Source organism: Culex pipiens, chromosome 3 (genome assembly GCF_016801865.2).
Source record: "Culex pipiens pallens isolate TS chromosome 3, TS_CPP_V2, whole genome shotgun sequence".
NCBI lineage: Eukaryota > Metazoa > Arthropoda > Insecta > Diptera > Culicidae > Culex > Culex pipiens.
The window spans coordinates 103,642,156-103,667,087 of NC_068939.1; the positions used below are offsets into that span (position 1 = coordinate 103,642,156).

The 24,932-nt window shown below is 38.7% G+C and overlaps 1 protein-coding gene across 2 annotated transcripts; it reads right to left on the reverse strand.

Moving 5' to 3' along the window:
- Nucleotides 1-8,196: 8,196 nt before the first annotated feature.
- LOC120422716 (glycerol-3-phosphate acyltransferase 3-like) lies at nucleotides 8,197-24,560 on the reverse strand. 2 transcript variants are annotated; one of them, XM_039586242.2, is made up of 7 exons: nucleotides 24,128-24,560; nucleotides 13,607-13,897; nucleotides 13,292-13,540; nucleotides 12,935-13,171; nucleotides 12,004-12,119; nucleotides 10,269-10,409; nucleotides 8,197-10,206 (listed from the first exon to the last, which is right to left on the reverse strand). In XM_039586242.2, the coding sequence occupies exons 1-7, from the start codon at nucleotides 24,278-24,280 to the stop codon at nucleotides 9,909-9,911; spliced, it is 1,485 nt and encodes a 494-aa protein (XP_039442176.1). In that variant the 5' UTR covers nucleotides 24,281-24,560; the 3' UTR covers nucleotides 8,197-9,908. The 2 variants fall into 2 exon arrangements, with proteins under 2 accessions (XP_039442176.1, XP_039442177.1); XM_039586243.2 differs by lacking the exon at nucleotides 12,935-13,171 and adding an exon at nucleotides 12,271-12,504 and having other exon boundaries at nucleotides 24,128-24,559.
- Nucleotides 24,561-24,932: the final 372 nt, after the last annotated feature.

Here is a 24,932-nt window from a genome sequence, read left to right on the forward strand (position 1 = left end):
TTATTTTACTTTTTTCAGTAAACTATTTTTGTATTTTTTAAGAAAAAGTTTTTTGCAAATCCAATGACAGTGCCTTGAAGAGGACATTCTGCCGCGTCGATTGATGTACAAAACATGGCACTTTAGTCGAATTTTATGTACTTTTATATCACAAACATTTTCCGTACGGGGGGGGGTACGGACAAATATTTGACTCACTGTAGCTCGTCGCATTCGCGGCGAGCGCTTCTGAAAGAATTACGTCGTGTCCAATTCCAAACTGTTGAAAGAGTTGCCCTCATCCCTCGTTCCACCCGGGACGAGGCAGCGAGCTGATTTCAATTTAAATTTCAGGAACAAATTTTGGTCTTCGGGGGCGACGGAATGCACAGCTTTCTGAGGCTGCTCTCGCCCCCAATGGCCGGATCGTTTGGATCTTTCATGGTAGGGGCTGAGGATTTCCCAACTCTTCGGAGTTGCCCACTCCCCGTCCCTCGTCCCACCCGTGATGAGTCGGTGAAATGCCTTTCAGCAACTAGTGTTGGTCTTCGGGGATGACGAATTGCACAGCTTTCTGAACCCCTCTCTCCACCACATTATGCTACCAAACTTTCATTCGGTTCGCGAAAAAATCGTTTTTCGTTTTTTTCTCCTCCATTCGATGTTTCCATTGTTTAAATAAGGCTTTCTAGTCAAAGATTTACCAACACATTCAAAGTATGGTTACATGGCAGTTGAGTTGACTGGAGTGTGTAAGTTCTGTTTTGTCGGGAGGCCCATCTCCCATTTACGATCTTATTCCGTTAATGTATTTCAAGTATCTAGCTAATTCTTCAAAATTAAAATATGGAAAACTCTATGTCCACATCTCAAAACTTAACGTAGTCTACGCCATTCCGGTTATGTCTGTGACATAACTACTTTGACTTTTTTATGCAAAACTTTTGAACAAAATTACTTGCCTTTGATTTTCAATAGGGAACTGTAGGATCCGAAAATAAATCGAGTGAAACTAACCCGGCCAAAATCGGGTCAGCAAATGGTTTAGGTGTGACTATAAGCTGTGATTTAAAAAAATGTAATAAAAAGAAAACAGAGTTTTTGCATATCTTCATAGTGGAATATTAAGAGGGTGCTGGTTCGAATCCCGTAGCGGGTGCTCTAAAATACTAAGTGTAAATATGGGTATCCGGCATCGTCGCTCCGTGCCTTACTCAAACAAATAGGGGCTCAGGGCGGCGAAGTCCTTGTAGTTAAAAGGAAGACACTAGTTGTTGGTACCAGCAATTATGGTGGCCGACAGCTATAAAGTCAACTTCGTTTTTTCGTCGATTCGAATCTGTTTCTCTGCTTATCCAAATTTGGTTAGACATAACTTGCTTCAGTAAAGTAGCTGCAAGTATGCGAAAATGTTCTTCCGGCGCGTTATGTTTAAATCTTACCATTTCGTTTTCTTTCTTTCCCTTTTGTGTATAGGGGCCATTGTGAGGCATCCAAATGCAAGGTGCATTTCCATACAATAGTGCAAATCTTGGGCCAAACTTGGTTTGTTGCATGATGAACCCTGAACTGAAGGTATAAAGCTTGCAGAAAACAGCATGCGCTTGTTGTGAGAAAGAAACTACGTTGAGCATGCAATAAGGCGGAACAAAACATTTTAATTCAACTCAAAAAGTGCTATTGTTTTTGTACTTAAAATGAGAGGAAGAGTGAAACTTGTTTGCTACCTGCCGTTGAATTAACACTTACCGCGAAAACTTCCATTGTGAAGGGAAGAGACCAACATTTTGTAGATCGCCCGCAAAAAAAAAACAAAAAAAATATAAATCAGGCAGTTGAGCCGGTTCGAGAAGGAACAAACTTTTCAAGTTTTTTAGCTGCTTTACTGCATTTAATCGTAGACTGCAAAACTCGTTCAACCGATTTAGGGAGGAAACGTGATACAATTCAATAAATTTTGGAAGAGCTTCGACGACCGTTCGAATGCAACCACCAACTTCTGCGTCTGAGGAGTTTGCGCAAGTTGTTCTGCTGGTACCTTAAATGTCAAGTGACCCGATGTGGAAATCGGTCTGTTCGAGAAGCAATCGCCCATATTAGGGTCATCGATTTATAGTGGAAATACTCACAACATTAAATAATCGTAGGGTGTACATTTCTCGTATATTAACGTTTTGATTGCATAATGCAAACTTTCCACCTATCAGAAATTGACCACCCTTTGTGAGCATTTATAGATTTTTTTTTTGTTATGATTTCGGTAAACGGATGCGAAACTTGAAAGACTTAAAATATGACGCCCCACGAATTCAGTCAGATTGGGTCATGGATCGTCGATTCAGTGAGTGACGCCAAAGTTGTTTTGTTTGCCAATTATAACGTTTTACAGTATAACATACATGCAGTGAATGGATTACTCATCGTCTATGCTAGAAGTAGGATCAAACAGAAAAGTAAATATCTCGCAATTAGGTAGTTTAAGGTCGTTGCAAATATTTTTTGAATTGTATGTTTTTGATTTTGATTGAGGTCAAGAAGGAGAGATTTTTTTTTTAATTCAATGACAAACTTTTTTGGAAACTGCATACTTATTTATACACGATTACAGTTGTCCTACAATCCTTTCAAAGAAATAAATAATAAACACAGGTAACGTAAACCTGGGGTGACTTCGATAGGTTCGTCCTTTGGGGCGAATTGAGACAGTTGTTTTAGCAATGTTCTTGCACAACTTTTGTCATTAGAAGTAGAGGTGGGCAAAACTGCTCTTCTTTAGAAGCCGCTCATTTGCGCTCTTTCTTTAAAATGAGCCGCTCTTTTGAACGGCTCTTTCGCTCTTTTTCAAAATTTTGTTGTAAAGCTATTTTTAAGAATGGTATGATTTTTATGTTTTTATTAGACTTTTATACATTACAAGCTAAACCCGACAAACTTCGTCTTGTCTTTTTTCGTTTCTTGACGTTTTTAGCTTGTTTGCTTATTCAGCCTCCTGTGATCAAAATTTGATTTTACGTAACTTTTCCCATACAATCTGCAGATTTTCCGGAATCGGTTCCAGAGTGGCCAAAGTTGTCACTTTTTGGCGTAAGAGCCTTCATTGGACTTATACTAAACCAACGCAACAAAGAGCACCTCGCGATCAAACAAAGCCGTCGAAATAAAAAAAAAAAAACTAAAACGATAAGATTCGCTTGAAAACCATAGGTCTAATCGTTCGAATAATTGGATGGGGAGAGCAGCCAAACTTAAAACCAGGATTTTAGATAAAATTGCTATTAATTTTACGAAATTGCGTTAATTCTAGCTAAAATTCTTATACTTTATTTTGATAATTGTTTTTCCGTGTTTAGGAGGTCATTTTGACCTACTTTTGTTCTACGAAAACAATAATTCTCTTGTATTATGTTTTCTTGTTTTATTTTTAGTATATAAATTTGCATTTATCTTGTTCAGTTTATGTTTGATTTTGGTAGTATTCGACCACCTCCTATCATTAAATTTTGACTTTCTAATGTTTCATGTTTTTACAGTCACCTTTTTGCTTGGTTTTAAAATTTTCTGCTGTAAAATGGCACTATTACCAATCAAATTGTAAAAAAAAATGCGTAGGTGCATAGTCTGAGACACTGCAAAAAATACTACATACTTATTTGCACTTAAAATATAGGAAATGTTAGTAAAACAAAACAGCCAAAGTTGTCCCCTAAAAAAATGCAATTTTTTAAAACTTTGCCAAAGTCACGTAAAACAAGTAAAACTTCCAATTTTATAAAATTTTAAGAGTTATTTTTTCCAGTGCTTTTTAAAGATCAAAAATTGGTTGAAAATTTGATTTTTGGCAAATTTTTGAATCGAAATCCGTCCGGGGTTGAGTTGTAGAGGGTTAACAAAATTAAAACATAACGTTCAATGTTTGAAATTTAAATTTCTCTAAAATCGGTTGCCCTTATTCAGGTTGTAGTTACGAAACTCCCCAGTTGACGGTACGAACGATATGGTACGGAATCATACTGTGCTTGGCCAAGAAGTGTTCAAAGATCCTCAAGAAGTAGTTTTCAACATATTTTGAACATTTTCTATTGTTATAGTTAGTTAACCCCTTCTCGCCAAGAGCAAAATTGAGATTTTTTTTTACATTACTTGTAAATGAATAGACCGAAATAAATGAAATTTCAATGGTTTTCTGGAGTGGAGTGGGCGTTAGATGGTTAACTGTAAATACGAAAAGTTCCCATCCCTGACATAAAACTGCTTAAGGGTTTACATGCATGTAGAAAATCACAAAATTTCATATTACAGAAAATTCACTGAATTCACTAAAAAGATGATTTTCAATCACTCCTGGAAGGTCCATGAAGATATTTCGTGGCTAAACTGAGTAAGACACGAGAGAGAGTTCACAATTTTGCCATGCGCAAAGCGAACTGTCAAACTTTGTGAACGTTTTTTTTTCAAACACCGAGTTAATTTACGGGTGTCACGATATCTTGAGATGGGATGGACCAAAATTGCTGTAATTTGGAGTGCAGACTCCCAAGACATATCCCGTGTGCATGACTTAACGAGCATGCTGGTTTAAAGAGTCTTTACAAAAATTTTGAGGCGATTAGGTCACACTGCTTTGTTGAGATATCGTGGCACCCGTTTTTTGAAACTGCCTACTTCAAATAGCTATATCTCGGCAAAGTCTTCAAATTTGTTTAGTTAATTGATGAAAATGTATATTGACGTAGACTACGTCACTACTATTGGGATGCCATTCCAAAAAAACCCGGGCCGAAGGCCTTGGAAAACTGCGTCATCCGTCAAACGCTTATAACTCCCATCCCTCAAATCGAATCGGCACGATTTCGGTTATATTCGATTCGAAAATTATTCAGCTAGACCATTGCTGCCTAAGTTCTGTTTTGTAGGAGGGGTGCATCTCCCATTCACGATCTAATTCCGTATTTCATGTATCTAGCGTAGTCTACGCCATTCCGGTTATGTCATTGACATAACTACTTAGACTGTTTTAATGCCCTGAAAACAGATTTACAAAAAGTTCAAGTGTGTGCTCATACCAACCTCTGACATTTTTGCCGATTTACATGAAGTTTTTAAGTATCACCCAAACAACACCTAATTTTCAAATGCCGATATCTATAGGGGAGAGTGGGGAGACTTGATCCTCTTTTTTTGTATCGCACATAACTCTGTCAATTTCTCACAAAACTATAAACTTTTTGCATGAATTGAAAGCTTAAACATTCATCTTTGTTTGGCTAATAAGGGTATTTCATCAGATTAACTCTTCGAATCATGCCACGCGTTTTAAAAAAATATTTTAAACGGGCATTTTAAAAATGTTAGGGGTAACTTGATCCCCCTTTCAACATTCTGTAGAAATCTTAAGCAAAATGTTTCTTATTCATCCAAACTTTTAATTTTCTATAAGTTACAGCAATTCCACATAAAACCTGTACGTTTGTGTTCAATATATAACATGTTTAGTATGTAAAATATTTAAAAACTTAAAATATTATTTTTAGACCAAAATTAAGCATGTTTACAAAAGCTGGAAATTTTTGTTTACAAAACTTTTGAAAAAAGGTTCAAACTGAAGTAAGTTATGTACAATTATACTAAAGGAAACTATGTATGAAAACCCAGCCCAATTGTTTAATCTTGAGGCTGATTCCAATGACTGTAAAAATGCAGGGATCAAGTCTCCCTAAACGCACTTTTTTAAACAATAGATTGTAAAAATAGTATGACGATAAATTTAACATCAAATGCGTAAGGGTTTTAGAGTTGATAAGTTTAATAAACAATTCATGTATGAAAAATATTTTTGCGAATAATTTTTGAGTGTTTTCTATACATATCAAAACAAAGAAAAAAAGATCTCTTGGAAGTTTTTTGCAGCTCGTTTCAGAAAAATGTGTGTAACTCAATCTAAACATTTTTTAATTTTTTTCTGTGTTTTCTACAATGAGTTTTAGTTAATTTCGCACAACTTTCTAGAACAAAGCTAATTGTTTTACCCACATGCTGACGAGATACAGGCTTGGGATCAAGTGTCCCCGGGGATCAAGTCTCCCCACTCTCCCCTACGTGAAATGAATATCTCTATAACGCCGTTAAAGATCAATAAAAAATGAAAATTTCTATAATATCGTTGATTGAAAAATGAACTCATATTTTATATTTTTTCAATATTCTCAAGAAAATATGAAATATCTCAGCAACCTAAAGTAAGATAAAACATGTAAAGTTTCAGAGAATTTCCTGATCGCTCACAATTTGTATACCGTCAGTGGGGGTGACATTGGGTCTGGGGGTGAGATTGAGTCAAAATGATTTTTTACGGATATTACCATTTCTCAGGTTCTTTTCAATGAAACTAAATTCTGTTAAAAGGGTTGTGTAGGGGACATCTTAAGATGACTTCGCTGAAAAATCTCGTTCATAAAAAAAATTCTGTTATTTTTGGCAGCTGTCTAAAGTTGAGGTACGTTTTTGTCCAAAAATTACCTCTCGAAAAATCATTTTCCTAATATTTTTTTTTGTCGAGCAAAACTACCCAAATGTTTGAAAATCTTTACTTCAAATATTGTAGCATGTCAAAACGATTCCTTGGAACAAAAAACACTGTTGGATGACTTGTTTTTACCATATCGTTGTATTTGAGCATTATTTTAGTTTCATTTGATCCAACGTCACCCCCTCTAAGGGGTGAGATTGAGTCAATTTTCAAACTATTGGCATTAAAGGTAGTGTTCATCAAAATCCACCATATTTTGGGAAAATGTTTGTTGAAGATCTAAGAACAAATCTACGTTGAAAGATTTCGATGTTATTTAAATTGTTTTGTTATTAAGAAATTATGAGAGGCGTATCGTTTTTTGACTCATAGTCACCCCCACCACTGATGGTAATTTAAAAAAAGATGAATCTAATAAATGGATACTAATCCACCTTCAGGTGGATGGTGCCTTCGTCACATTCATACAGTGAATTCATTTTGTCAAAATAACATCTTACCTCTTTAACACAGGGTGGCCACCAGATTTAAATTTTCAATTTCCGGGTTTTCTCCCGAGACCAGAAGGATTAAAATCAAACTACAATGTTTTTTTAGGCTAACGTTAGTATCACCATACTTTTTGAATGCATACATTTGGTTCAAGGCGAGTTCATCACTCATTTTTTTCGATAACCCATCCAACGGCCGTTCACGGATTATTTTTTTTTTACAGGAACCACCCATTTAACAATCTTTTGTACTTTAGTGAAAATCGTTTTTTAGCATAACTTTTGAAGTACTTTATTCATCTTTAATAGGGACTTACGGGACCTCAAGGCGGATCGAATGAGACCAAAACGGTCAAAATCGGTTCAGCCAGTGCCGAAGAAATCGAGTAATACCGTCAACTGGGACGAATCAGGACACATCGACACATTTTCTGGTTGGTTTAGGTAAGAACAGACAAAGACCAACAAAATGTGTACATCCATTTCCAAATTTAAAACCATTAAATGTCCCGATTCGCCCTAGATAACGGTACACACACCGCCTCCGTGGCTTTTTCTCCATACAAAATTTCAACTTTTTGTATGGAGCGTGGTTTATCGCTAAAAATGGTTCAGTAAAAACTTGCAAAAAAAAACATTTACTGGGAAAATATTACATTAAACAAGTTTGGAATGATTTTATAGTTGAGGGTGGATTTGCATTATCTCTTTTTTTTTTCTCCGAATTACACTGAAACCCCAATAGTTGTCAAACGGACGGGGTCACTTTTTAGTTTGACACCCTCTTTTCATGGAACTCATACACATTACCAAACATTTAGTTTGATAGTAAGTGTGAGTCCCGTGTAGAAAGTGACTGTCCGTCACTTTTTAGTTTGACTTTGTCAACCCCATCGAAACTAAAAAAGTGTCAAACGAGAAGGGTGCCCAACCACTGGGGATTAAGTTTATTACATATCGCAATGGGGCGATTTTATAAATAAATAGACAATCACACAGTCTTTTCAGACTGAATCTACTAACTGAACGGGACAAACACAGAACACCCAGAGGAGATGGGAGGGAATCGAATCCGGGCCCTTAGGCCCATACATGAGGGATCGGCAGCCGAAGCAGCTAACCACCGTGCCACGGGGTCTTCTGGATTTTCATGAAAGATTGAAGAAGAAGCATATAGAGAGATAAAAAAAAGACCGGGAATTTAACAAAAATCTTATTTTTATTTCAATCGATGGCTCGAACCGAATATCGTAGTCACTACTTACTGGAGCACTGGAAAGTCTACACTGCTGTAATAGGACTGGTTTGGGCAGCCGTTCTTTTGAAGAATGAAAATTGAAATCATGTACTCAAACAACTCCTAGTAGGTACGATGGTGCACTACACAATATTTGTGATTTGAATATTGTTAAAACACTGATTTGACTTCTTTTTTTACAACTGGAACGATCTACCCGCAAATATGATGAAGGTTTTTTGAAGGAAACCTACCCAATTTCGTGATAAGATTTGGCTGGAGGAACTACTGTCTTTCTTGTAGAGAATATGGACGCCTTCTTTAAATCGCGATCTGCACAATAACACTGAGTTGTCTGTCTTTTGATTTGTGCGCTTAAAATTTGATAAATTTACAACCGATTTGTTACCAAACTAAGCTGTGGTGTGTGATTGTCCATCTCTCTTTCTCCTTCTTGTTTTGCAGCATCGTATAAATTGACGTATTGTGACTATTTTTTTGTAACTAAAACAAAACTGAAAAATTCACATTGGTATTGTGCCCGTAAACTAAATGCACCGAAAAAGCTAAATACTATCACTAAGCCTTCCACCGCTTTTTGTTTTCGATGAATTATCAGTTGCTCGACTCGCACAGCGACCATGCCATTAATCTTAGTCAAAAATAGTTTTGTTCAGTCTTATTTAGTAAATTTCTCTATTTCATATATTACAATGAGTCAAATATGTGGTGTGTACTAAACGATATAATACATAGGGCTTTGCCGCATTTTCAAAAAAGCTTAATGTTGAGGTTTAGACTGCGCATATCACTTAGTTATTCTATTTAGTGCAAATTAGGACCCACAACATCAATTGGCTTTACCAGCTGTACTAATGCATAATCGACAACAGACAACGTTGGTTCTGTATTTATTTTAATTGTTAATTTCACGTGAAAGATGAAAATTTAGAAAATAGTTTAAAGCAGAGAAAAAAATATATAGAGCTTTTTTTCAAATTCTCAATCGAATCGAAAATTTCAGGTTTGATTGAAAGCTAGAATAGCCCAGGTAGGTAGAGAGTTACTGAATAGTATCAGATTCTTATTTGGTTAATCCACAATTGGGGGCGCGAAAAGGTTCATTTTGTCTTGAAATAATTGAAAAAACGTCCATCAGGCATCAAACAACTATAAAATGATGTTACACTGCACAACAAGCTGGAATCCTAACTTCCGAGAAATTATGGATAAGCATAGTTTATTTTTCTTAATTCAGATTGTAGTTTTTTCAAGTAGTATTTTTAGGCCCAAATTCGGTGTTGTGCAATGCTTTCAACGAGTCACATTTTGTTTTCTAGTGCTTGTAAATATTAGCATACTAGTGCGTCGACATAATTGTAGAGTTTATTCTACTATAGCAACCCTTTTCAAAGATCACAGATAACTTTTCGGGTGCTGGATTGATTAAAATTCGATAGATGTCTGTAAAACAGGTCATTTGCAATATTTGTCCCTGAAATTTCGCATTTGAAGATAGAGTATTTATTCTACAATAATAAAAATTCACGTAAACTCTCGAAAATGATAGCAGAAAGCTGCACATGCACATGATATCGAGCATATTGGCATAAATTGAAATTCTTGCTTGACTGGGTCAACCTGTGTCTCCGTACTTCGCCTTGGTTGTTGTGACTCATTCTCCCTTGAGTCGTTTGGTAAACTCTTCCTGCTGCTTCTCCATCCATTCCTTCTTTGGCTTCATGCGCTTCAGCTGGCCGTCCCACACCAGGTCGACCAGACCGCCCTGTTTCGCGATTACGCCCTTCACCCGGTTGGCAAAGTCGATCGCGGATTCGTCCTCTCCGCGCGTCATCGGAGGAAGATACCAGACATCACATACTATTGCCCACGATGTCATCATCATGTATAAATACTGCATCATCGAATATCGCGAGCTGTTCCAGAACGCGTCTCCGAACCGTGCATCGTATCTGGAAATGTTTCGAAAAAAAGTTAGCTTACATGCGAAGAGGCTCACGTTCAGCCGACTTACTTTATCGCAACTGGGTAGATCACACCTCCAACTTCGAAACTTCCTTTTTTGAATTGCATTACAGAAGTGTTGTTGATGCAAGTACCCTCGGGGAAAATCAGAATCGGTGGATTGTTAGGATCCGACACGTGCTCTTTCAGTCTGCGGAACAAAAAATATTATTTTTCCCATAATTTTCCACTGGGTGCTGAGCTTAAATCATGAATATGAGAGCTTATAGTTTTGGCAGATCATGTTTTATCCTCAAACATCAATCTCGAGTATGCTACCAAAAATCACATAAGAAACGCCGTCCAAAGTTTAATCGGGCAAGAGAATTTATATTTTTCCATAATCGGATGGGCTATTTAGTACATTTTTGACATTTTCCAAACTACATTTTGAAATGTTATACTTTACTGTATCTTTACGGTCAGTTGTGCAAAGAAAAGTGTTTTATTTTGTTTAGAAAATCATTTAGCTTAACTTCGAGAGTAGGGGAAATAAACTCATTTTAAACCTAATAAGCGATCGTATTTGATTTTGAATGATGCTGGATAATCTGGAGTGTTCCTTGAAATTTACTAAATAAAACCAAGTACACTACCCAGTAGAGCAGCTTTTTGTGAACATTTCTTTCAACGCTCTTTTGTGCCTGCAATTTTTAACGAAATTTTAAGCGATCACTCACGAAAAGTGGCATTTATAGAGAAGGTTTCCTGCAAGGGTCCTGATTTTCGGTTCAATGAACAGAAACCACTCACTCATCGCCTATCCATTCGTCACCTATTCTAACCTGCTAGCATTCATGAGCGAATGATACTCGCAAGCAGCCAGCGAGTGATCCGAACTGTTCACTCAGCGAACAAATACATCGTGAAAATTTTTGCCTTCTCCGTCGCTATACAACACTCACACACTACCATGCTCAGCGAAGAGCCATTCTCAAAAAATGCCAGCGCGGCAGTCTTTTTGTCTTCATGCCCTCAGTTTGCAATCAATTTGATTTTTTCTTGGTGAAAGTTTCTTTGAATGGTGTCTATAATGTTATGAAATCAAAATAAATGCACAATTTAATTGATAACATTGATTTTTGGCAACCCAAATCAATGAGTATAATGTAGCGCATCAGAGAAAAAATGTTCTCAGTTCAGAGTGATCGATGACGTTCGGCCTGCCTGAGCCGTTCGGATTCTGAGCCGATCAGAGAGAGACGGAGAGTAGAAAAGAGAGTGTTCGGGAGCGAATGGTGTGAAAGTGACAAACGGTAGGAATTCATCAGGGCAGTATTGCGTCGCCTGCTATTTGTGCTCGCGAATGGAGTGGTTGATTTTGAGCAATCAGGACCCCCGATTTTTCGAAAAAATGCCAAACTTTGAAGGTCTGTACCGAACTTCAGGGTGCTCCAAATTTCAATGTTATTTATACCAAAAGATGCACAAGGATCTGGCCTACACGCTAGTGATGTCAAAAATAGAAATTTTGGGAAAAAAAAGTATTTTTACGGGTCAAATCCTATTTAAAATTGAAGGGCGGAGCGCTCACTCCTGTTACGTCCAATCAAGCTCATATTTGGGATTTGGGCTCAGTATGCCCACCGGAACAAACCCCTGAATGCCCGCCAAAAAGTCAATTTTGTTACACTCTAATAAGCACTCATAAAAATTTGCAAAAAGACCTTGTGTTACGCGTTACAGCCTGTAACTTACAGGGGGCTCAGTTAACAACTGCACAATTTGCAGCAAACCAGTATTACCTTTTAGCAACTGCCATTCTGTCTTTTGCTTCCGCACGCTCGAACCAGATGTGTGGCGAAGCCCGTGCCAGAGCTCGCTGCAATACTCCTAAAAAGCCGCCGTGTCTTTGCCCAATCTAACAAAAAAGTAAAGCATTATCTAAAAATCCAAACTAAATTATCGAGAAGAGTTTTGAGATGCAATTTAGAGTTAATTTAGAAAGTTACCAGGAATCCCTAGTTCGTGCAGATTCATGTTTGAATGGATTCGAGAAGAAAATTACTCACCAACGAATAACAGTTATCACACATTAACATTAACACATCGATGGGACTTGTGTGGTTCGCCACGCAGATGCCGTTTAATGGGCGATTCTCTAAGTTATGATAATTGACAACGGACGACAGGGCACTCGAGAGTACACCGAAGCACTGTATCAAAACCATCTTCACCATCCATCGTTTGGTGGGTCCTTCCGGTATGCAACCGACCAGTGCCGTGCATAATGTCAACCACATGACCTAAATGAGGGGGGGATGGCAATGATTAAAGATGATATTTGAGCATATTTACAATGAGGTGATCATTCGTTTCGTTGTGAAATGTTTATGCGCGGGTGTTTTATTTTTTATTTGTGTATTTTGTGTGTTGTGGTGCCAATTATGCAGTTTGGGAAACGTTCACAATGAAGAGTGGTCGAATTGAGCAGTTCTCCGAAGAAGTGAATTCTACGCAAATGGATATTTCTTTGTTTTAAATTTTGATGGTATTTACAAAATGAAACTGTACCTTGAAAAATGCGAATAAGAGAGGTCGATCAAAGCATTCCAGAGATAGTCTTTTTGCTAGACGCCACAATATGGAACATGTTTAAGCCAACATTCGACAGATTTTTATCCAGGAAGAATAGTTTTGAAATAAATAAAATATAAAATTTCTAGCAAAATTTACCAAAGAGTAGGAGTGGTCTGTTGAAAGAATTGCAATATCAATTGGAGTCGTATGATTCGCGACGCAAAAGCCACAATTTTTTGGCTTGAACTGGGCGTTGTGGAATCTAATCACCGCGGACAAGGAGCGGCAGATTATGCGGAACGTACGTTTGAACACATAATCATTCGCGCGCACTCGCAGCTTCCGCTGGGGTATTATGCCGACAATGGCAAATCCTATCACGCAATAGACGACCTAGGAAAATTAATTTTGAAAGCTGTACTGCAAGGATTCACTTTAGATGTCTTTTGTTTGATTTTGTTGTTGATCTTGTCACGTGTGGTCAATGAAGTTGAGCTCTTTCCAAATACTTACCCCAACGAAACAGATAAATACTCTACTTGGCATTAGAATAACATATCGAATGAAGAACCCAAACACCCAGATAATGGTTAGTTTCAACGATATAAATTCATAATGCCGGTTCGTGCGAGTGAGCAGATTCCAATTCTTCAGCTCTTCTGCCTCGAATCTACTTGTCACTTCATCTTCGATGATTGCTTCCATTCCGGATTTAACGTAATCCAAACAGTTTGATAATTTAAACTCTAAAGAGTCATTTTGCTAAAACAAACACAAATAATATCATAGTACAAAACTTCAAACCACCAAATCCCAGAAACAACTTACCCCGTCCTCGTGATTCGATTCGCGGCTCTTGCTCCGGGTGCCGTCGACGTCCGGCAGCAGAATAAGCGACTCAACACGACTTATGACCGAGTTGCCTCCGTTGGCGAGATCACCGTTCGAGAGATGCTTGTTGGCGTTACCGTTGAGTTTGCTGGCGCAGTCCGGTTTGTCGCCCTCGGAACCAGCATCGGCGGTTTCTTTGCCAGCTTGGGTGCTGCCGTCATCCGTGTCCGATGTGTCCAGGTTGGCAAACTGTTGCTTCCGGATGGACTCGATATTTTGACGGCCATACTATGGAAACAGACGATAAGTTTAAAGAAAACGTTACTTAATCCACCGTAAGTTGGTTGATGCCTTCCTCACAATCATTATTGAGCTTTATCACTTATTTTTTCAAATAGGGTTATTAGGATCATCAATCTTTTGGGCTTGTTGAAAATGTCTTCTGATTACCCATCCAACGATGGGTCGCATGCTCGATCCGGACAACGTTTTCATGAAAATATCTGTGATTCGGCCTCCAAAAAGTGTATAAATAACTAATTATTTAAAAACATTTAAGGGCTAATAACTTTTGATACGGTTGTCAGATCTTCAATGTTTTGGACTTTTGGAATGGTTGGAACGGACTTTCAAATATTTTTCTAAAAACAGGTTTTCTTACAAAAACCACCCTTTTTACAATCTTGCGAACTTTAGCCTAAATCGTTTTGTTAGCATAACTTCTGAAGTACTTAACCTGATAGCGACTATGGGACCCCAAGACGGATCGAATGCGGTCACAATGGTCAAAATCCGTTCAGCCAGTCCGGAGATAGTCGAGTGACAATTTTTTGATCAACATCCCTACACACGCACAGACATTTGCTCAGACTTTGATTCTAAGTCGATATGTATACGTGAAAGTGCGTCTAGGACGTCAAGTTAACCCTCTACAACATAACCCCGCCTTTAGACGGGCTTCGATCTAAAAAATCGCCAAAAATCAATTTTCCAACTGATTTTTGATGCACTGGAAGGAAGAACTCTTAAAATTTTAGAAAATTTTAGGGTTGGAAGGTTAATTTGTTTTATGTGACTTTGCCAATGTTTTTAAAAATGTCATTTTTTTAGGGGTCAACTTTGGCTGTGTTTTTTACTAACATTTCCTATATTTTCAGTAAAAAGAAGTATTCAGTAATTTTTTGTTCTGTCCCAGACTATGCCTCTACGCATTTTTTTGCAATTTAAATGATTATGGTGCCATGCTATAGCAGAAAATGTGAAAACATGCAAAAAATTGAAAAGTGACTGTAAAAACGTGAAAAAATTAGATAGGCAAAATGTAATGATAGGAGGTGGTAGAATAGGCCAAATACTACTAAAAACAAACATAAACTAAAGAAGATAAATGCAAATTAAAATACTAAAAATAAAACAAGAAAAACATAAAACAAGAGAAGTAAAGTTTTTCGTAGAACAAAAGTTGCTTAAAATCTCCTACTGAACACAGAAAAAATAAACACCTTCAAAAAAAAAATTGGGCAGTACAGGGTTAAAACGCGTAAATAAAAATATGGATTTCCCCAAATAATCGTTATCAATATTTCAATTGATTGGCGTCATTCTTTATCTAATTCCAAAAAGTATTAATGACGGTGATAACCGTTCGGCAAATAGTCTTGCTTTGTTTTGAAGTTTTTTTTATTAAAGATAAACACGGGCAAATCCCCGCTTATCAAGGTTGTTTGGCTGGTTATAATCTTAAAAAGGGACCTTATTAAAATCATTTGTAATGAGAAAAACGTGAACAAGTACACGTTTAAGATTCTTTCAATCCATTACCCGCTCAGCGAAATACTGGGAAAGTATAGTTTGTATCATATTTTTAATATGCTGATACAATTAATCTCATTTCCGGGTGTTACGAGGTGACCCAAGTAACATTCTACGGTTTATCAAAGCTGTCACAACCGCTATAAAACCTATCAGCCAAAACCATCATTAAAACAACTTAGTCATAACAGCCTCCCAAGAACCCCGATAAACCTCTGTTAAAACCCAAAAGGACCTCCGCAAAAGGTTGCCACGGCCTTTTTACACTGAACACCAATGAAACTCAAGCTTAGTTATGGTTTATTAATGGTCTGATAACATTTTTTAAAATAAAATTGCAGTTAAATTCAGGTGTTCCACAATTGTGGGAGGCACAATAACACCCCACAATTAAGGAACAGGCAACTTGGAGGCAGTGTTTTGCTGCTCTGGAAAAAATAGTCTTGAAATGCAGTTTTTGTTTAAAATTAACTACTTTTACTGGTGGAATAGCAAAAGATTATCAAAATAAAGGTCCTAAAAATAGTAGGGTCCACAGAAAAGCTACATTTGGCATGCTGTTGACAAATTATCACAAAAGTGTTGAAAAAATAACTTTATACTAGTTATGTCAGGAATTCAGCATGTTTGTTTTCATCAAATACTAATCAAATTTATTGCTTTTTCAACTTTTTCTACCAAGACGGTGGTCAATCACAATCAATCAAACCACGCGTTTAGCGCCATAAAATATGTTATGGTTTCGTTTGAGCAACCTGCCAAAAATTTATGGACTTTCGTGATTTTTGTTCTCGTGTATCAAACTTACTTTTTGCTCACGTATAACACCTAGATGTATGGGTATCAAAAGATCGGAAATTTTATGCCCTTACCGGTGCCACTTAGGTTGACTAGTGAATCGTGGATCGGTTCGGATGCCGGCGTATTTTCCGACGACGTAATTCCGGGTTGGTACGAAATTCCAACGAAAAATCTATTCTATCGATACAAAGACCACCAATACGGTGTTATACCAACTTCAACATGTTTATTTAGCAATTCTATGGTAATAAATTGACATTAAGTTGAATTAAAAGTTTGCAAAATTAAGTTTTACATAGAATTTTCAGAGTTATATAATCTTTTATACTAAGTAGTTAGTAAACTTTATATTCAATCCAAATTATTTTTTAATCAGTCAAGGATGCCTATTTGGAGTTCGGAGATTGGATTTATTTGACCGTCATGGTACTTGTCGACTTTTCGCTTGCGTTCAACTGCGTCGACCACCACCTGCTTGAGAACAAGCTGAATTGGGAATCCAGGTTCTCGAGCGCCGCTAAAAGTTGGTCGCATCGTTCCTTGGCCAAAGAAAGTAAAGCGTCCGTCACGGCGCAAAAGTGTCAGCTGTACGGGATGTCACCGATGGTACACCGACTTAGCTGCGATAAAAAAACTGGGCCAACCAAAATCAACTGCACCCAAACCCCAAAAAAACACAGGCCATCGTCTTCACCAAAGCAGGTTCCGTTCAAACCCACACGGACGTCATATTCAGCGGGGAAGTTGTTCCACTGTGCGAGAAAGTTGTCAATCTTGATCTCCAGCTGGACAACAACATGACCTGAAAGCATCAAACCAACAGTGTGACCCAGAGAGTCTATAACATCCTGAGGACGTTCCGTCGCTTTGCGGCGGTCCTCTCTCAACCCCCCCCCAAGCTGGTCCTAGCTGTGATAGTACCGATGTTTACCTACTGTGACATTGTCTACTATCACGGGCTCTCCGCGGCGCTTAAGGAGCAACTCCACCGGTGCTTCACGTCGGCAGTGCGTTTTGTATACAACCGCAGCAGTGCGACACACCCTACTTGGACAGGATTTGCCGATCAACTGCCAACTTCGGACAAGCTGTTTCATGAAGAAGGGGTACGATGAAAACTTGCCGGAGTACCTCCAACAACATCTGGTGAGAGGACAGTTAGACCGGACCAGCTCGTTCATCATCCCGAGACACACGACGATGAGCGGAAAAAGTGTGCTCGTCGCCGGAACCACGTGTTGGAATAACCTCCCTGCGGAGCTAAAAGGTCAGCTGACATTGTTGGCCTTCAAAGTGCATTTAAAAAACCATTCGAAACTAATTTTGTGACCCTTACAGTTAGAGTACTTTGTCAAGTTTATTTTTGTTCCTTTGTAATTTTCCTATTTCTTAAAGTGTCTTCCTTGACCTGATCAAAAGTGTTAACTAGCAAGTTATCGTACCCAATAAATCAACAAATTACAATTACAATACGTAACTTTGTTTATGTTAATTTTTCGAAAGGTGCAATAGTATTTGTTTTAGAACTTTTTATAGAAATCATCTTTTAATGAGCTTTTTTGTATCAAACTGTTTGGCATGAGTATCTGAACGAAACGTTTCATCACAATATGTGCATAGTGCCCAAGAGGTGTAAATACTTTTTTTACATACTGTATAACAATACTAAATTGAAATAGGAGAAACTTTCATATGTACAGTATGTAAAAAAAGTATTTACTCCCCTTGGGCACTATGCACATTTTGTGATGAAACATGTAAACAATTTAAAGTTTGACAGAAACCTAGTACTAACTTTTGTTCAGAAACTCATGCCGAACATTTTGCTACAAAAAGCTCATGAAAAGATGATTTCTATAAAAAGTTATAAAACAAATACTATTGCAGAAATCAAAAAGGGTGCAAAAAAAGTTTGTACACCTTTCGAAAAATTAACATAAATAAAGTTATCTGCTGACAAATCACCATAAATCCAGTCTCCCAACTCCAAATATGCATCCTTGACTGAAAAAATAATTTGGATTGAATACAAAGTTTACTAAATACTTAGTATAAAAGTTTATACAACTCTGGAAATCTATATATGTACATACATTAAAAATTTCGACAATTTTGTTCGAACGCGAATCAGTTCAATACGGAGCGTCGGATCGAGGTCCTTTTTGTTGCGTTGGGTTCGTATAAGTCCAAAGAAGGTTCTTACGCTGACTCATTGACAGTTTGGCCACTCTGGAACCGATTCCGGAGCATCGGAAAATTGTATGGTGAAGGTTACGTAAAATCATATTTTGATCACAGGAGGCTGAATAGGCGAAACATCAAAAAACGTCAACAAACGAAAAAAGGCAGAACGAAGTTTGCCGGGTAAGGCTTGTTTTATATGAAACTTATCTAAATGTCAATATATGCCCATAGAATTGCTAAATAAACATTCTGTAGTGGGTATAACACCGTTTTGGGGGTCTTTGTATCAATAGAATAGATTTTTCGTTGGAATTTCGTACCAATCCGGAATTACGTCGTCGGAAAATCCACCGACATCCGAACCGGTCCACAATTCACAAGTCAACCTATGTGGCATCGGAAAAGGCATAAAATTTCCGATCTTTTATCTGCATATCTTGGGAATCGCAAGCCGTAGAAGCTCGTTACAAGAGTTTAAAAAAATGGAATCGATTGACACGAAACAGTAAAATCGATCGAGCTGTCAATTTGTTGATGAAGAATAGTTTAAGTTGAGAACATACTTGTAGAGTTATGAGTTATTCCAAGTGTAGCATTTACACATAAAATTAGTAAACCAAGTTCAGCGTGTAAGCGGAGAGAGCTGTCAGATGAACGAACGAACAGGAGCGAGAGAGTAAATGTCAATCGGCAGTTTAGATTGGATTGCAGCATGGAACGGACGTGTTCACGGGAACGAGGATTCTACAATTGGCGCAGCCGGTACGATACAATTTGATTGTTGTGATTTTTTTTTGTTTTGCTATTTGGTGGGTCAGCGGATGACCTAAGATATGTTTTGATTCAGGTGAGAAGAGTGAACATGTCAGTGGCGCAACGAGTGAGTGAGGTGAGGCCGCCTGAAAGCTGTATTTGATGATAAATTTGAAGTTTGGTTTTGTTGTTGTTGTTTTGCTATTTGTGAGTAAATAAAAGAGCGGGACCGGTTGAAGCCCGAAGCGCCACGTAAATAAAAGAGCGGGACCGGTTGAAGCCCGAAGCGCCACGTAAATAAAAGAGCGGGACCGGTTGAAGCCCGAAGCGCCACGTAAATAAAAGAGCGGGACCGGATGAAGCCCGAAGCGCCACATAAATAAAAGAGCGGGACCGGTTGAAGCCCGAAGCGCCAAATCCAGAGAAACAGGAACGAGACCAATTGAAGGGGGAAGGACGGATACAAAGAAAGAGGTGCAATACATTTGTTGTTTACATTGTTTACAGTTTTGACAGTTGCACGCAGAGAGGCCTGAAAAGCTCGACTCGATCCCTGGTTGAGATTTCCTACAGATGAGAGAATGAATTCGGTGATGTTGTGACCGATGTCCGCATATGTCAAGCGTGAAGCGAAATTTGTCCACGGGAGAAAATACGTAAGTTGACATCTTACTGAAAGACGTGAGGGGTTTGACAGCTCTTGACAATGCATTTGAGGTGGCTAGGTAGGACAGAAATCAAGATATGTTGATGTTGTAGCCGTTGCTAGGCTACAGTGAAAGACAGTTGTTGCTGATGAAACTGTTTATTGTGTCCGACTTGTTGGGTAGTCGGGAACGAACTGTACTGGGAGTGCTGGTAGTTAGCATGGCCTACTACATCTTCCCCTTTAGGAGATTTGGCGGACGGCCAATCTTCTTGCTAGTGGATAGCTTCACCGGTGGACGAGCATCTGGATGTAACCGTTTAAGATTGTCTCGCGGTGGCCAAGCCAGGTGTGGTCCGCGATCGACGCTTGACGGCTTGAGATGCTTCTTGAACCAGGCGATGTATGTGGGATGATCTGTGACCAGAGAGATGTGATGCATGATCTTCGTTGAGAGCTTCCGGAATGTCCACAGGGCCACCAACCAAGGATGAGCGGCGTTGGCCCAGGAACTGGTGTCGGCGGTGTCGGCAAGCTTGATGGCGTCGTCGAGTCCGGGAACACTTTCGGAGGGCTCCGTGCGGTGTGCATCGTTGGTTTGATTCGAGCGATTCGAGACGGCCAGATCGACGCGTTGATCCAAGGCGACGACGGCCTCGTTGTCTTGCATATTGTGTGTGCGAGCGCTGCTTTTAGATTCATGGCACGCAGAACTGTCTTGCAGCGTCCAAGCTATTCGTGGTGTTGATCCAGATTCATGGCACACAGCGAGGTGTCGGAAGCAATATCCAGCTGCATCGGTAGGGTCGTCCCGTTGAGCGCTATGCGGATGTGCTTCTTCTTCTGCTTCAGGTCCGTCTACACGACCTGCTTGAAGTTGGCCACACGGTGGCACTCTTCCGTAGCGTGGTTCTCCAATGTTCTAGACACAGAGATGTGTGCTTCCTCTTGTTCTCAGTGTGCGTATGGTGTGGTTTCATCTGGATGGACTGCTAGCTGTTCTGGTCTTAAGTCTTCAATATCGAACCTTGTTGTGCGCGTGATGCAACACACTTACTTTGTGGTGTGTTGCGGGGTTGTGGTGGCATGTTGCTTGAGATGAGGTTGAACAAGGGATCAGGATGGTCGTGAAATTTACAGGTGTCATCGAGACAGCGGACTCGCAACATTGTGTGTATTGACGGTGTTTACTAGAGGAAGGATCTAGGGAAGGATGGCTTTGGATATTGTTGTCATTTCGGAAGTTGCACCGAGTGAAACTCTGCGCTGACAAATAGAAGACTCAGTAGTGGTAGCAATGTTTGGATGGGGCCCAACGAGGAGATACGATGAACCTGTAACGGTAGATATATGGTGTGGATTTGGTCAAAGAGCATGTCTTCTGGAGGAAAGACTGACTGTTGAGGTTATTTGTTTGTGTTCTCTCTGAAAGGAAAAGAAGACTTTAACACCTGTATGATATTACAACAGAGAGCTGTGCATGAGATAAGTTCGATCAACTGTGGAAGACAGTTGATACTAAGTTCAGGTATACTGGAGTGCTAATGATAGCAAAGCAATCCACTTTAACGACCCCCGGGTCTTTTGTGGTCTCTGTTGCAAGTTTCTGATTGTTTCTAGGCATCCGAAAGTTATGTATAGTCAATCATCCAAAACCTCTTTTACACAAATGGACCGACGTTTTACTTCCCCATTCGATAAAAGGCGAGTGCTAATGATATGCTTATTGAATCCCTGAGGAAAGTTTATGAGGTGTATGATTGTGGCAGTTATATGCAAGTTTATTCTTTTGATATAAATATAAGTTTTTTTTGTAGAAGGAGAGGAGAGAGATGAGGTACTTATATTCATAAGAATCGATTCTAGCATTGCCTACATGTGATGTCTAGAAAGAGTTAAACCGTAGACAGGGTTGTCTATAAATTAATAGAATAATATAACAGAAGATTCAGTTGTACATGTGGTCATAAGATTTAATGAATTGAAGGCAAAGGTGTTATGTGAGACAAGCGATCATAACTTTAATTCTGCTCCATAAGTAGGTGATAGTGGTTGTTGAAGTAAAAAAAGGAAATTGTAACCATTGATTGATTGTTAATCTGCCTTGGGTTTTTGGAAGCAAACGCGATCAGGCCCAGTTGTTGAATAAGCGAATTTCTAGTTCGGGTTGAGGTCTATAGGTCATATATCATTGAAATAGTTGATATTACAAGATTGCTCCGTAGCTGGTTTAGGAAACTATGGAGATGTAGTGGAACGTATTGAAATGAATCTGCTTCATAAAAAGGAATGGAAAATAGCTTCAATGATGGATTATGTCGGCATTGACAAATCTTTATTGATTTATAATGTTAAATAAGACGAATTTAGTTGTAAGGATCATGGAATAGTGTTAGATTATTTTGTGACAGTTTTATCAGGGAGTATTTTTTTCTCGTTTATTTTCTTCGGACAAGGAGAGAGATGTAGAGTTATGAGTTATTCCAAGTGTAGCATTTACACATAAAATTAGTAAACCAAGTTCAGCGTGTAAGCGGAGAGAGCTGTCAGATGAACGAACGAACAGGAGCGAGAGAGTAAATGTCAATCGGCATTTTAGATTGGATTGCAGCATGGAACGGACGTGTTCACGGGAGCGAGGATTCTACAATACTTAGTAATTTTGTCTCTATTGAATTCAAGATTGGTGTTGGGTTGTGTTCAATTGCGATTACCTACAAATACTGCCTAGACTCAATTATCTGAAGCCTACATTATCTGAACTTCAATTATCGCATCATGAACAAAAAACATTTTTTCATGCTTTAATTTTCTTACTTTTAACATAAAATTCGAGTTCTGCGAAAGTTTTTCCTTGGAACAAGCTTATGGGGGTTTAAGAAAAATCCAAAATCGGTATATAAGCCTATACTAGTGTCTTTTCAAAAATAAAAAAATCTTTTTAAAAATATTGTCAAAAGGTATATACTTGTTTCATAGGTGTCTGTACATTTTATTATACGACAAGCAGATTAATTGACTTACGCTCATACCAACTAGCTATCTTATCGTATATTCTTTCTGTACTCAAAATAGCGTTGGCGTAGCGTTCCACCTGTCGGTTGCGAAGTACACAGAAATCAATTCACTAACAATACAAGTGTTGCAATCAGCCAATCCTCCCAGCCCTGATAAGGACCAGTCGCTGGTCGTCGATATCTGCGCGGCATTGCACTTTAAACCTGGTTGAGTAACAGCAGCAGCAGGTTGAGAAACAAAATATTATGATACTGTAAATCACATGATGATCGTTGCGATGATTACTTCTTGTTAGAAAGCAGCATGTTTTCGCACACGCTGCCTGTGGCGTGATTTGGACGCTGCCGCGGTCGCCACTTATCAGAATTGACCTTGAACTTTTGCCTGTCGTCGTCGACGACGGTCAAAGTACACGCACTGCTGTCGCCGGCACCCGAGTTTTTTTGGGTGGCGATGGACACAATTTAAAGTATAAGCAGGATATGTTTATTGATCATTTATTTTTTTAAACAATTTATTATGCTTCTGCTAGAACGAAATTTTAGCTATTCAAAGTTCAACAGTGTTGCCTCCCTTAGAAACTGAGTGTTTACTTCCGCTGGTAATTAACCTTGTTTACCTTTAGTTGTAGCTACTAACGCGGGCAGCATTGATAATATAATTCAAGTGCATGAACGAAGGATGATAGACACCTAGGAACCTATAGCTCTACTGCTGCTGCTGCTACCAGGCTCGTTCAAGAGCATCAACCGCACAGCGATCGAGTAATGAGGGTTGTTCTTGGCCTTCGAGCCAGCTGCACAGATTTAGAAGCCGCGTACAACCCCGCGCGTTCAATAAAAGTATGAGTAAATTGAACTCTGGGAGTGCATGTATGTGCGCGTGTAGTTAGATTTATAGTCACGGAATGATTCCCATTGACATGTGGAGAGAAACTATTGCTTGTAAAGTGGGACATACCTGTCCATTTAGAATTTTTACTTTCTCCTAAGGTTGAGTTTTGTTATGGAAACTAATAAAAGTAGGCTGAGATAAGAAACCGATTACATAAATTGCATTCTAGTGTCGCAAGTGTCAATACGCGGCAAGGATCATGTGTTATTTCCAGCTGATAACAATTTGCCTTACGTGCACGTTTTCCAAAACTCGGCTATAAATTGTTATTTAAGCTTTTAGAGCAAATTCAAGGATATTTAATAAACTTTATTGATTTTTCGGTGGCCATCGCGACCTTTTTTTCATGGCACGACGCATTATAGACATCCCAAAATAGATATCAGTAGACAAAGGTGAAAATATCTTACCTCAAAAATCTTCACCAGTAGGCTCACGTACATCCGGCGCACACCCAAGGATTTCCCAATCGAGGCCAGAAATATAATGAAGAACATAAGGCTGATGACGGGAGTTAACGCGAACATCGATAGAACCGAGCTGACCGAAGCCAGAACCTCCATTCCGGCGACTGCTTTTTCCTGTTTCTTCCTAGCCTACAACCGCACAACAAAAACAACTCTTTCGATAATATCTTTTCCGCAGTGACTTTTTTTTCTCGTTTCCCCAATGTTTTCACTGCACCGAATTTAGTCACTTTACAATCATCACCTCGATTCTTTTGATTTTACGGTGAACTTTTTACAATCATCGCTGCAGCGGCGGCGGCGGCGTCAGAAGAGGTATTCAACAGCGCGAAGAACGTATACGTTCGTCAACTTCGAGTACAGAGAGCACATTGACGCAAACATATTGACATTAGCAAAGGGGCCAGCTGGCACTGTTTAACTTGACGCTTACATGCATTTCAGTATCAGTACATAACATTTGGTTGCTGCAGATGTTTTCCCATCTATGTACAGATTTTGCAAATCAATAAACACGCGTAAGAGCACTTCCATCGGGCGGAATGAAACATAAAAAAAACAATAGACAAATCCAACGAAAGCTCAACGCTGCTTTTTGATGGTGAGAGATTTGACAGCTATCATACTAAATGTCTCGATTTTCATACTTTTTGTTAATTTGCTTTTAAAATAAAATACTTAACATATGAAAAAGTCCTGCTAAATCGAATGGTGTACTTATCTCCATTGCAAATTTTTCGAACAATTT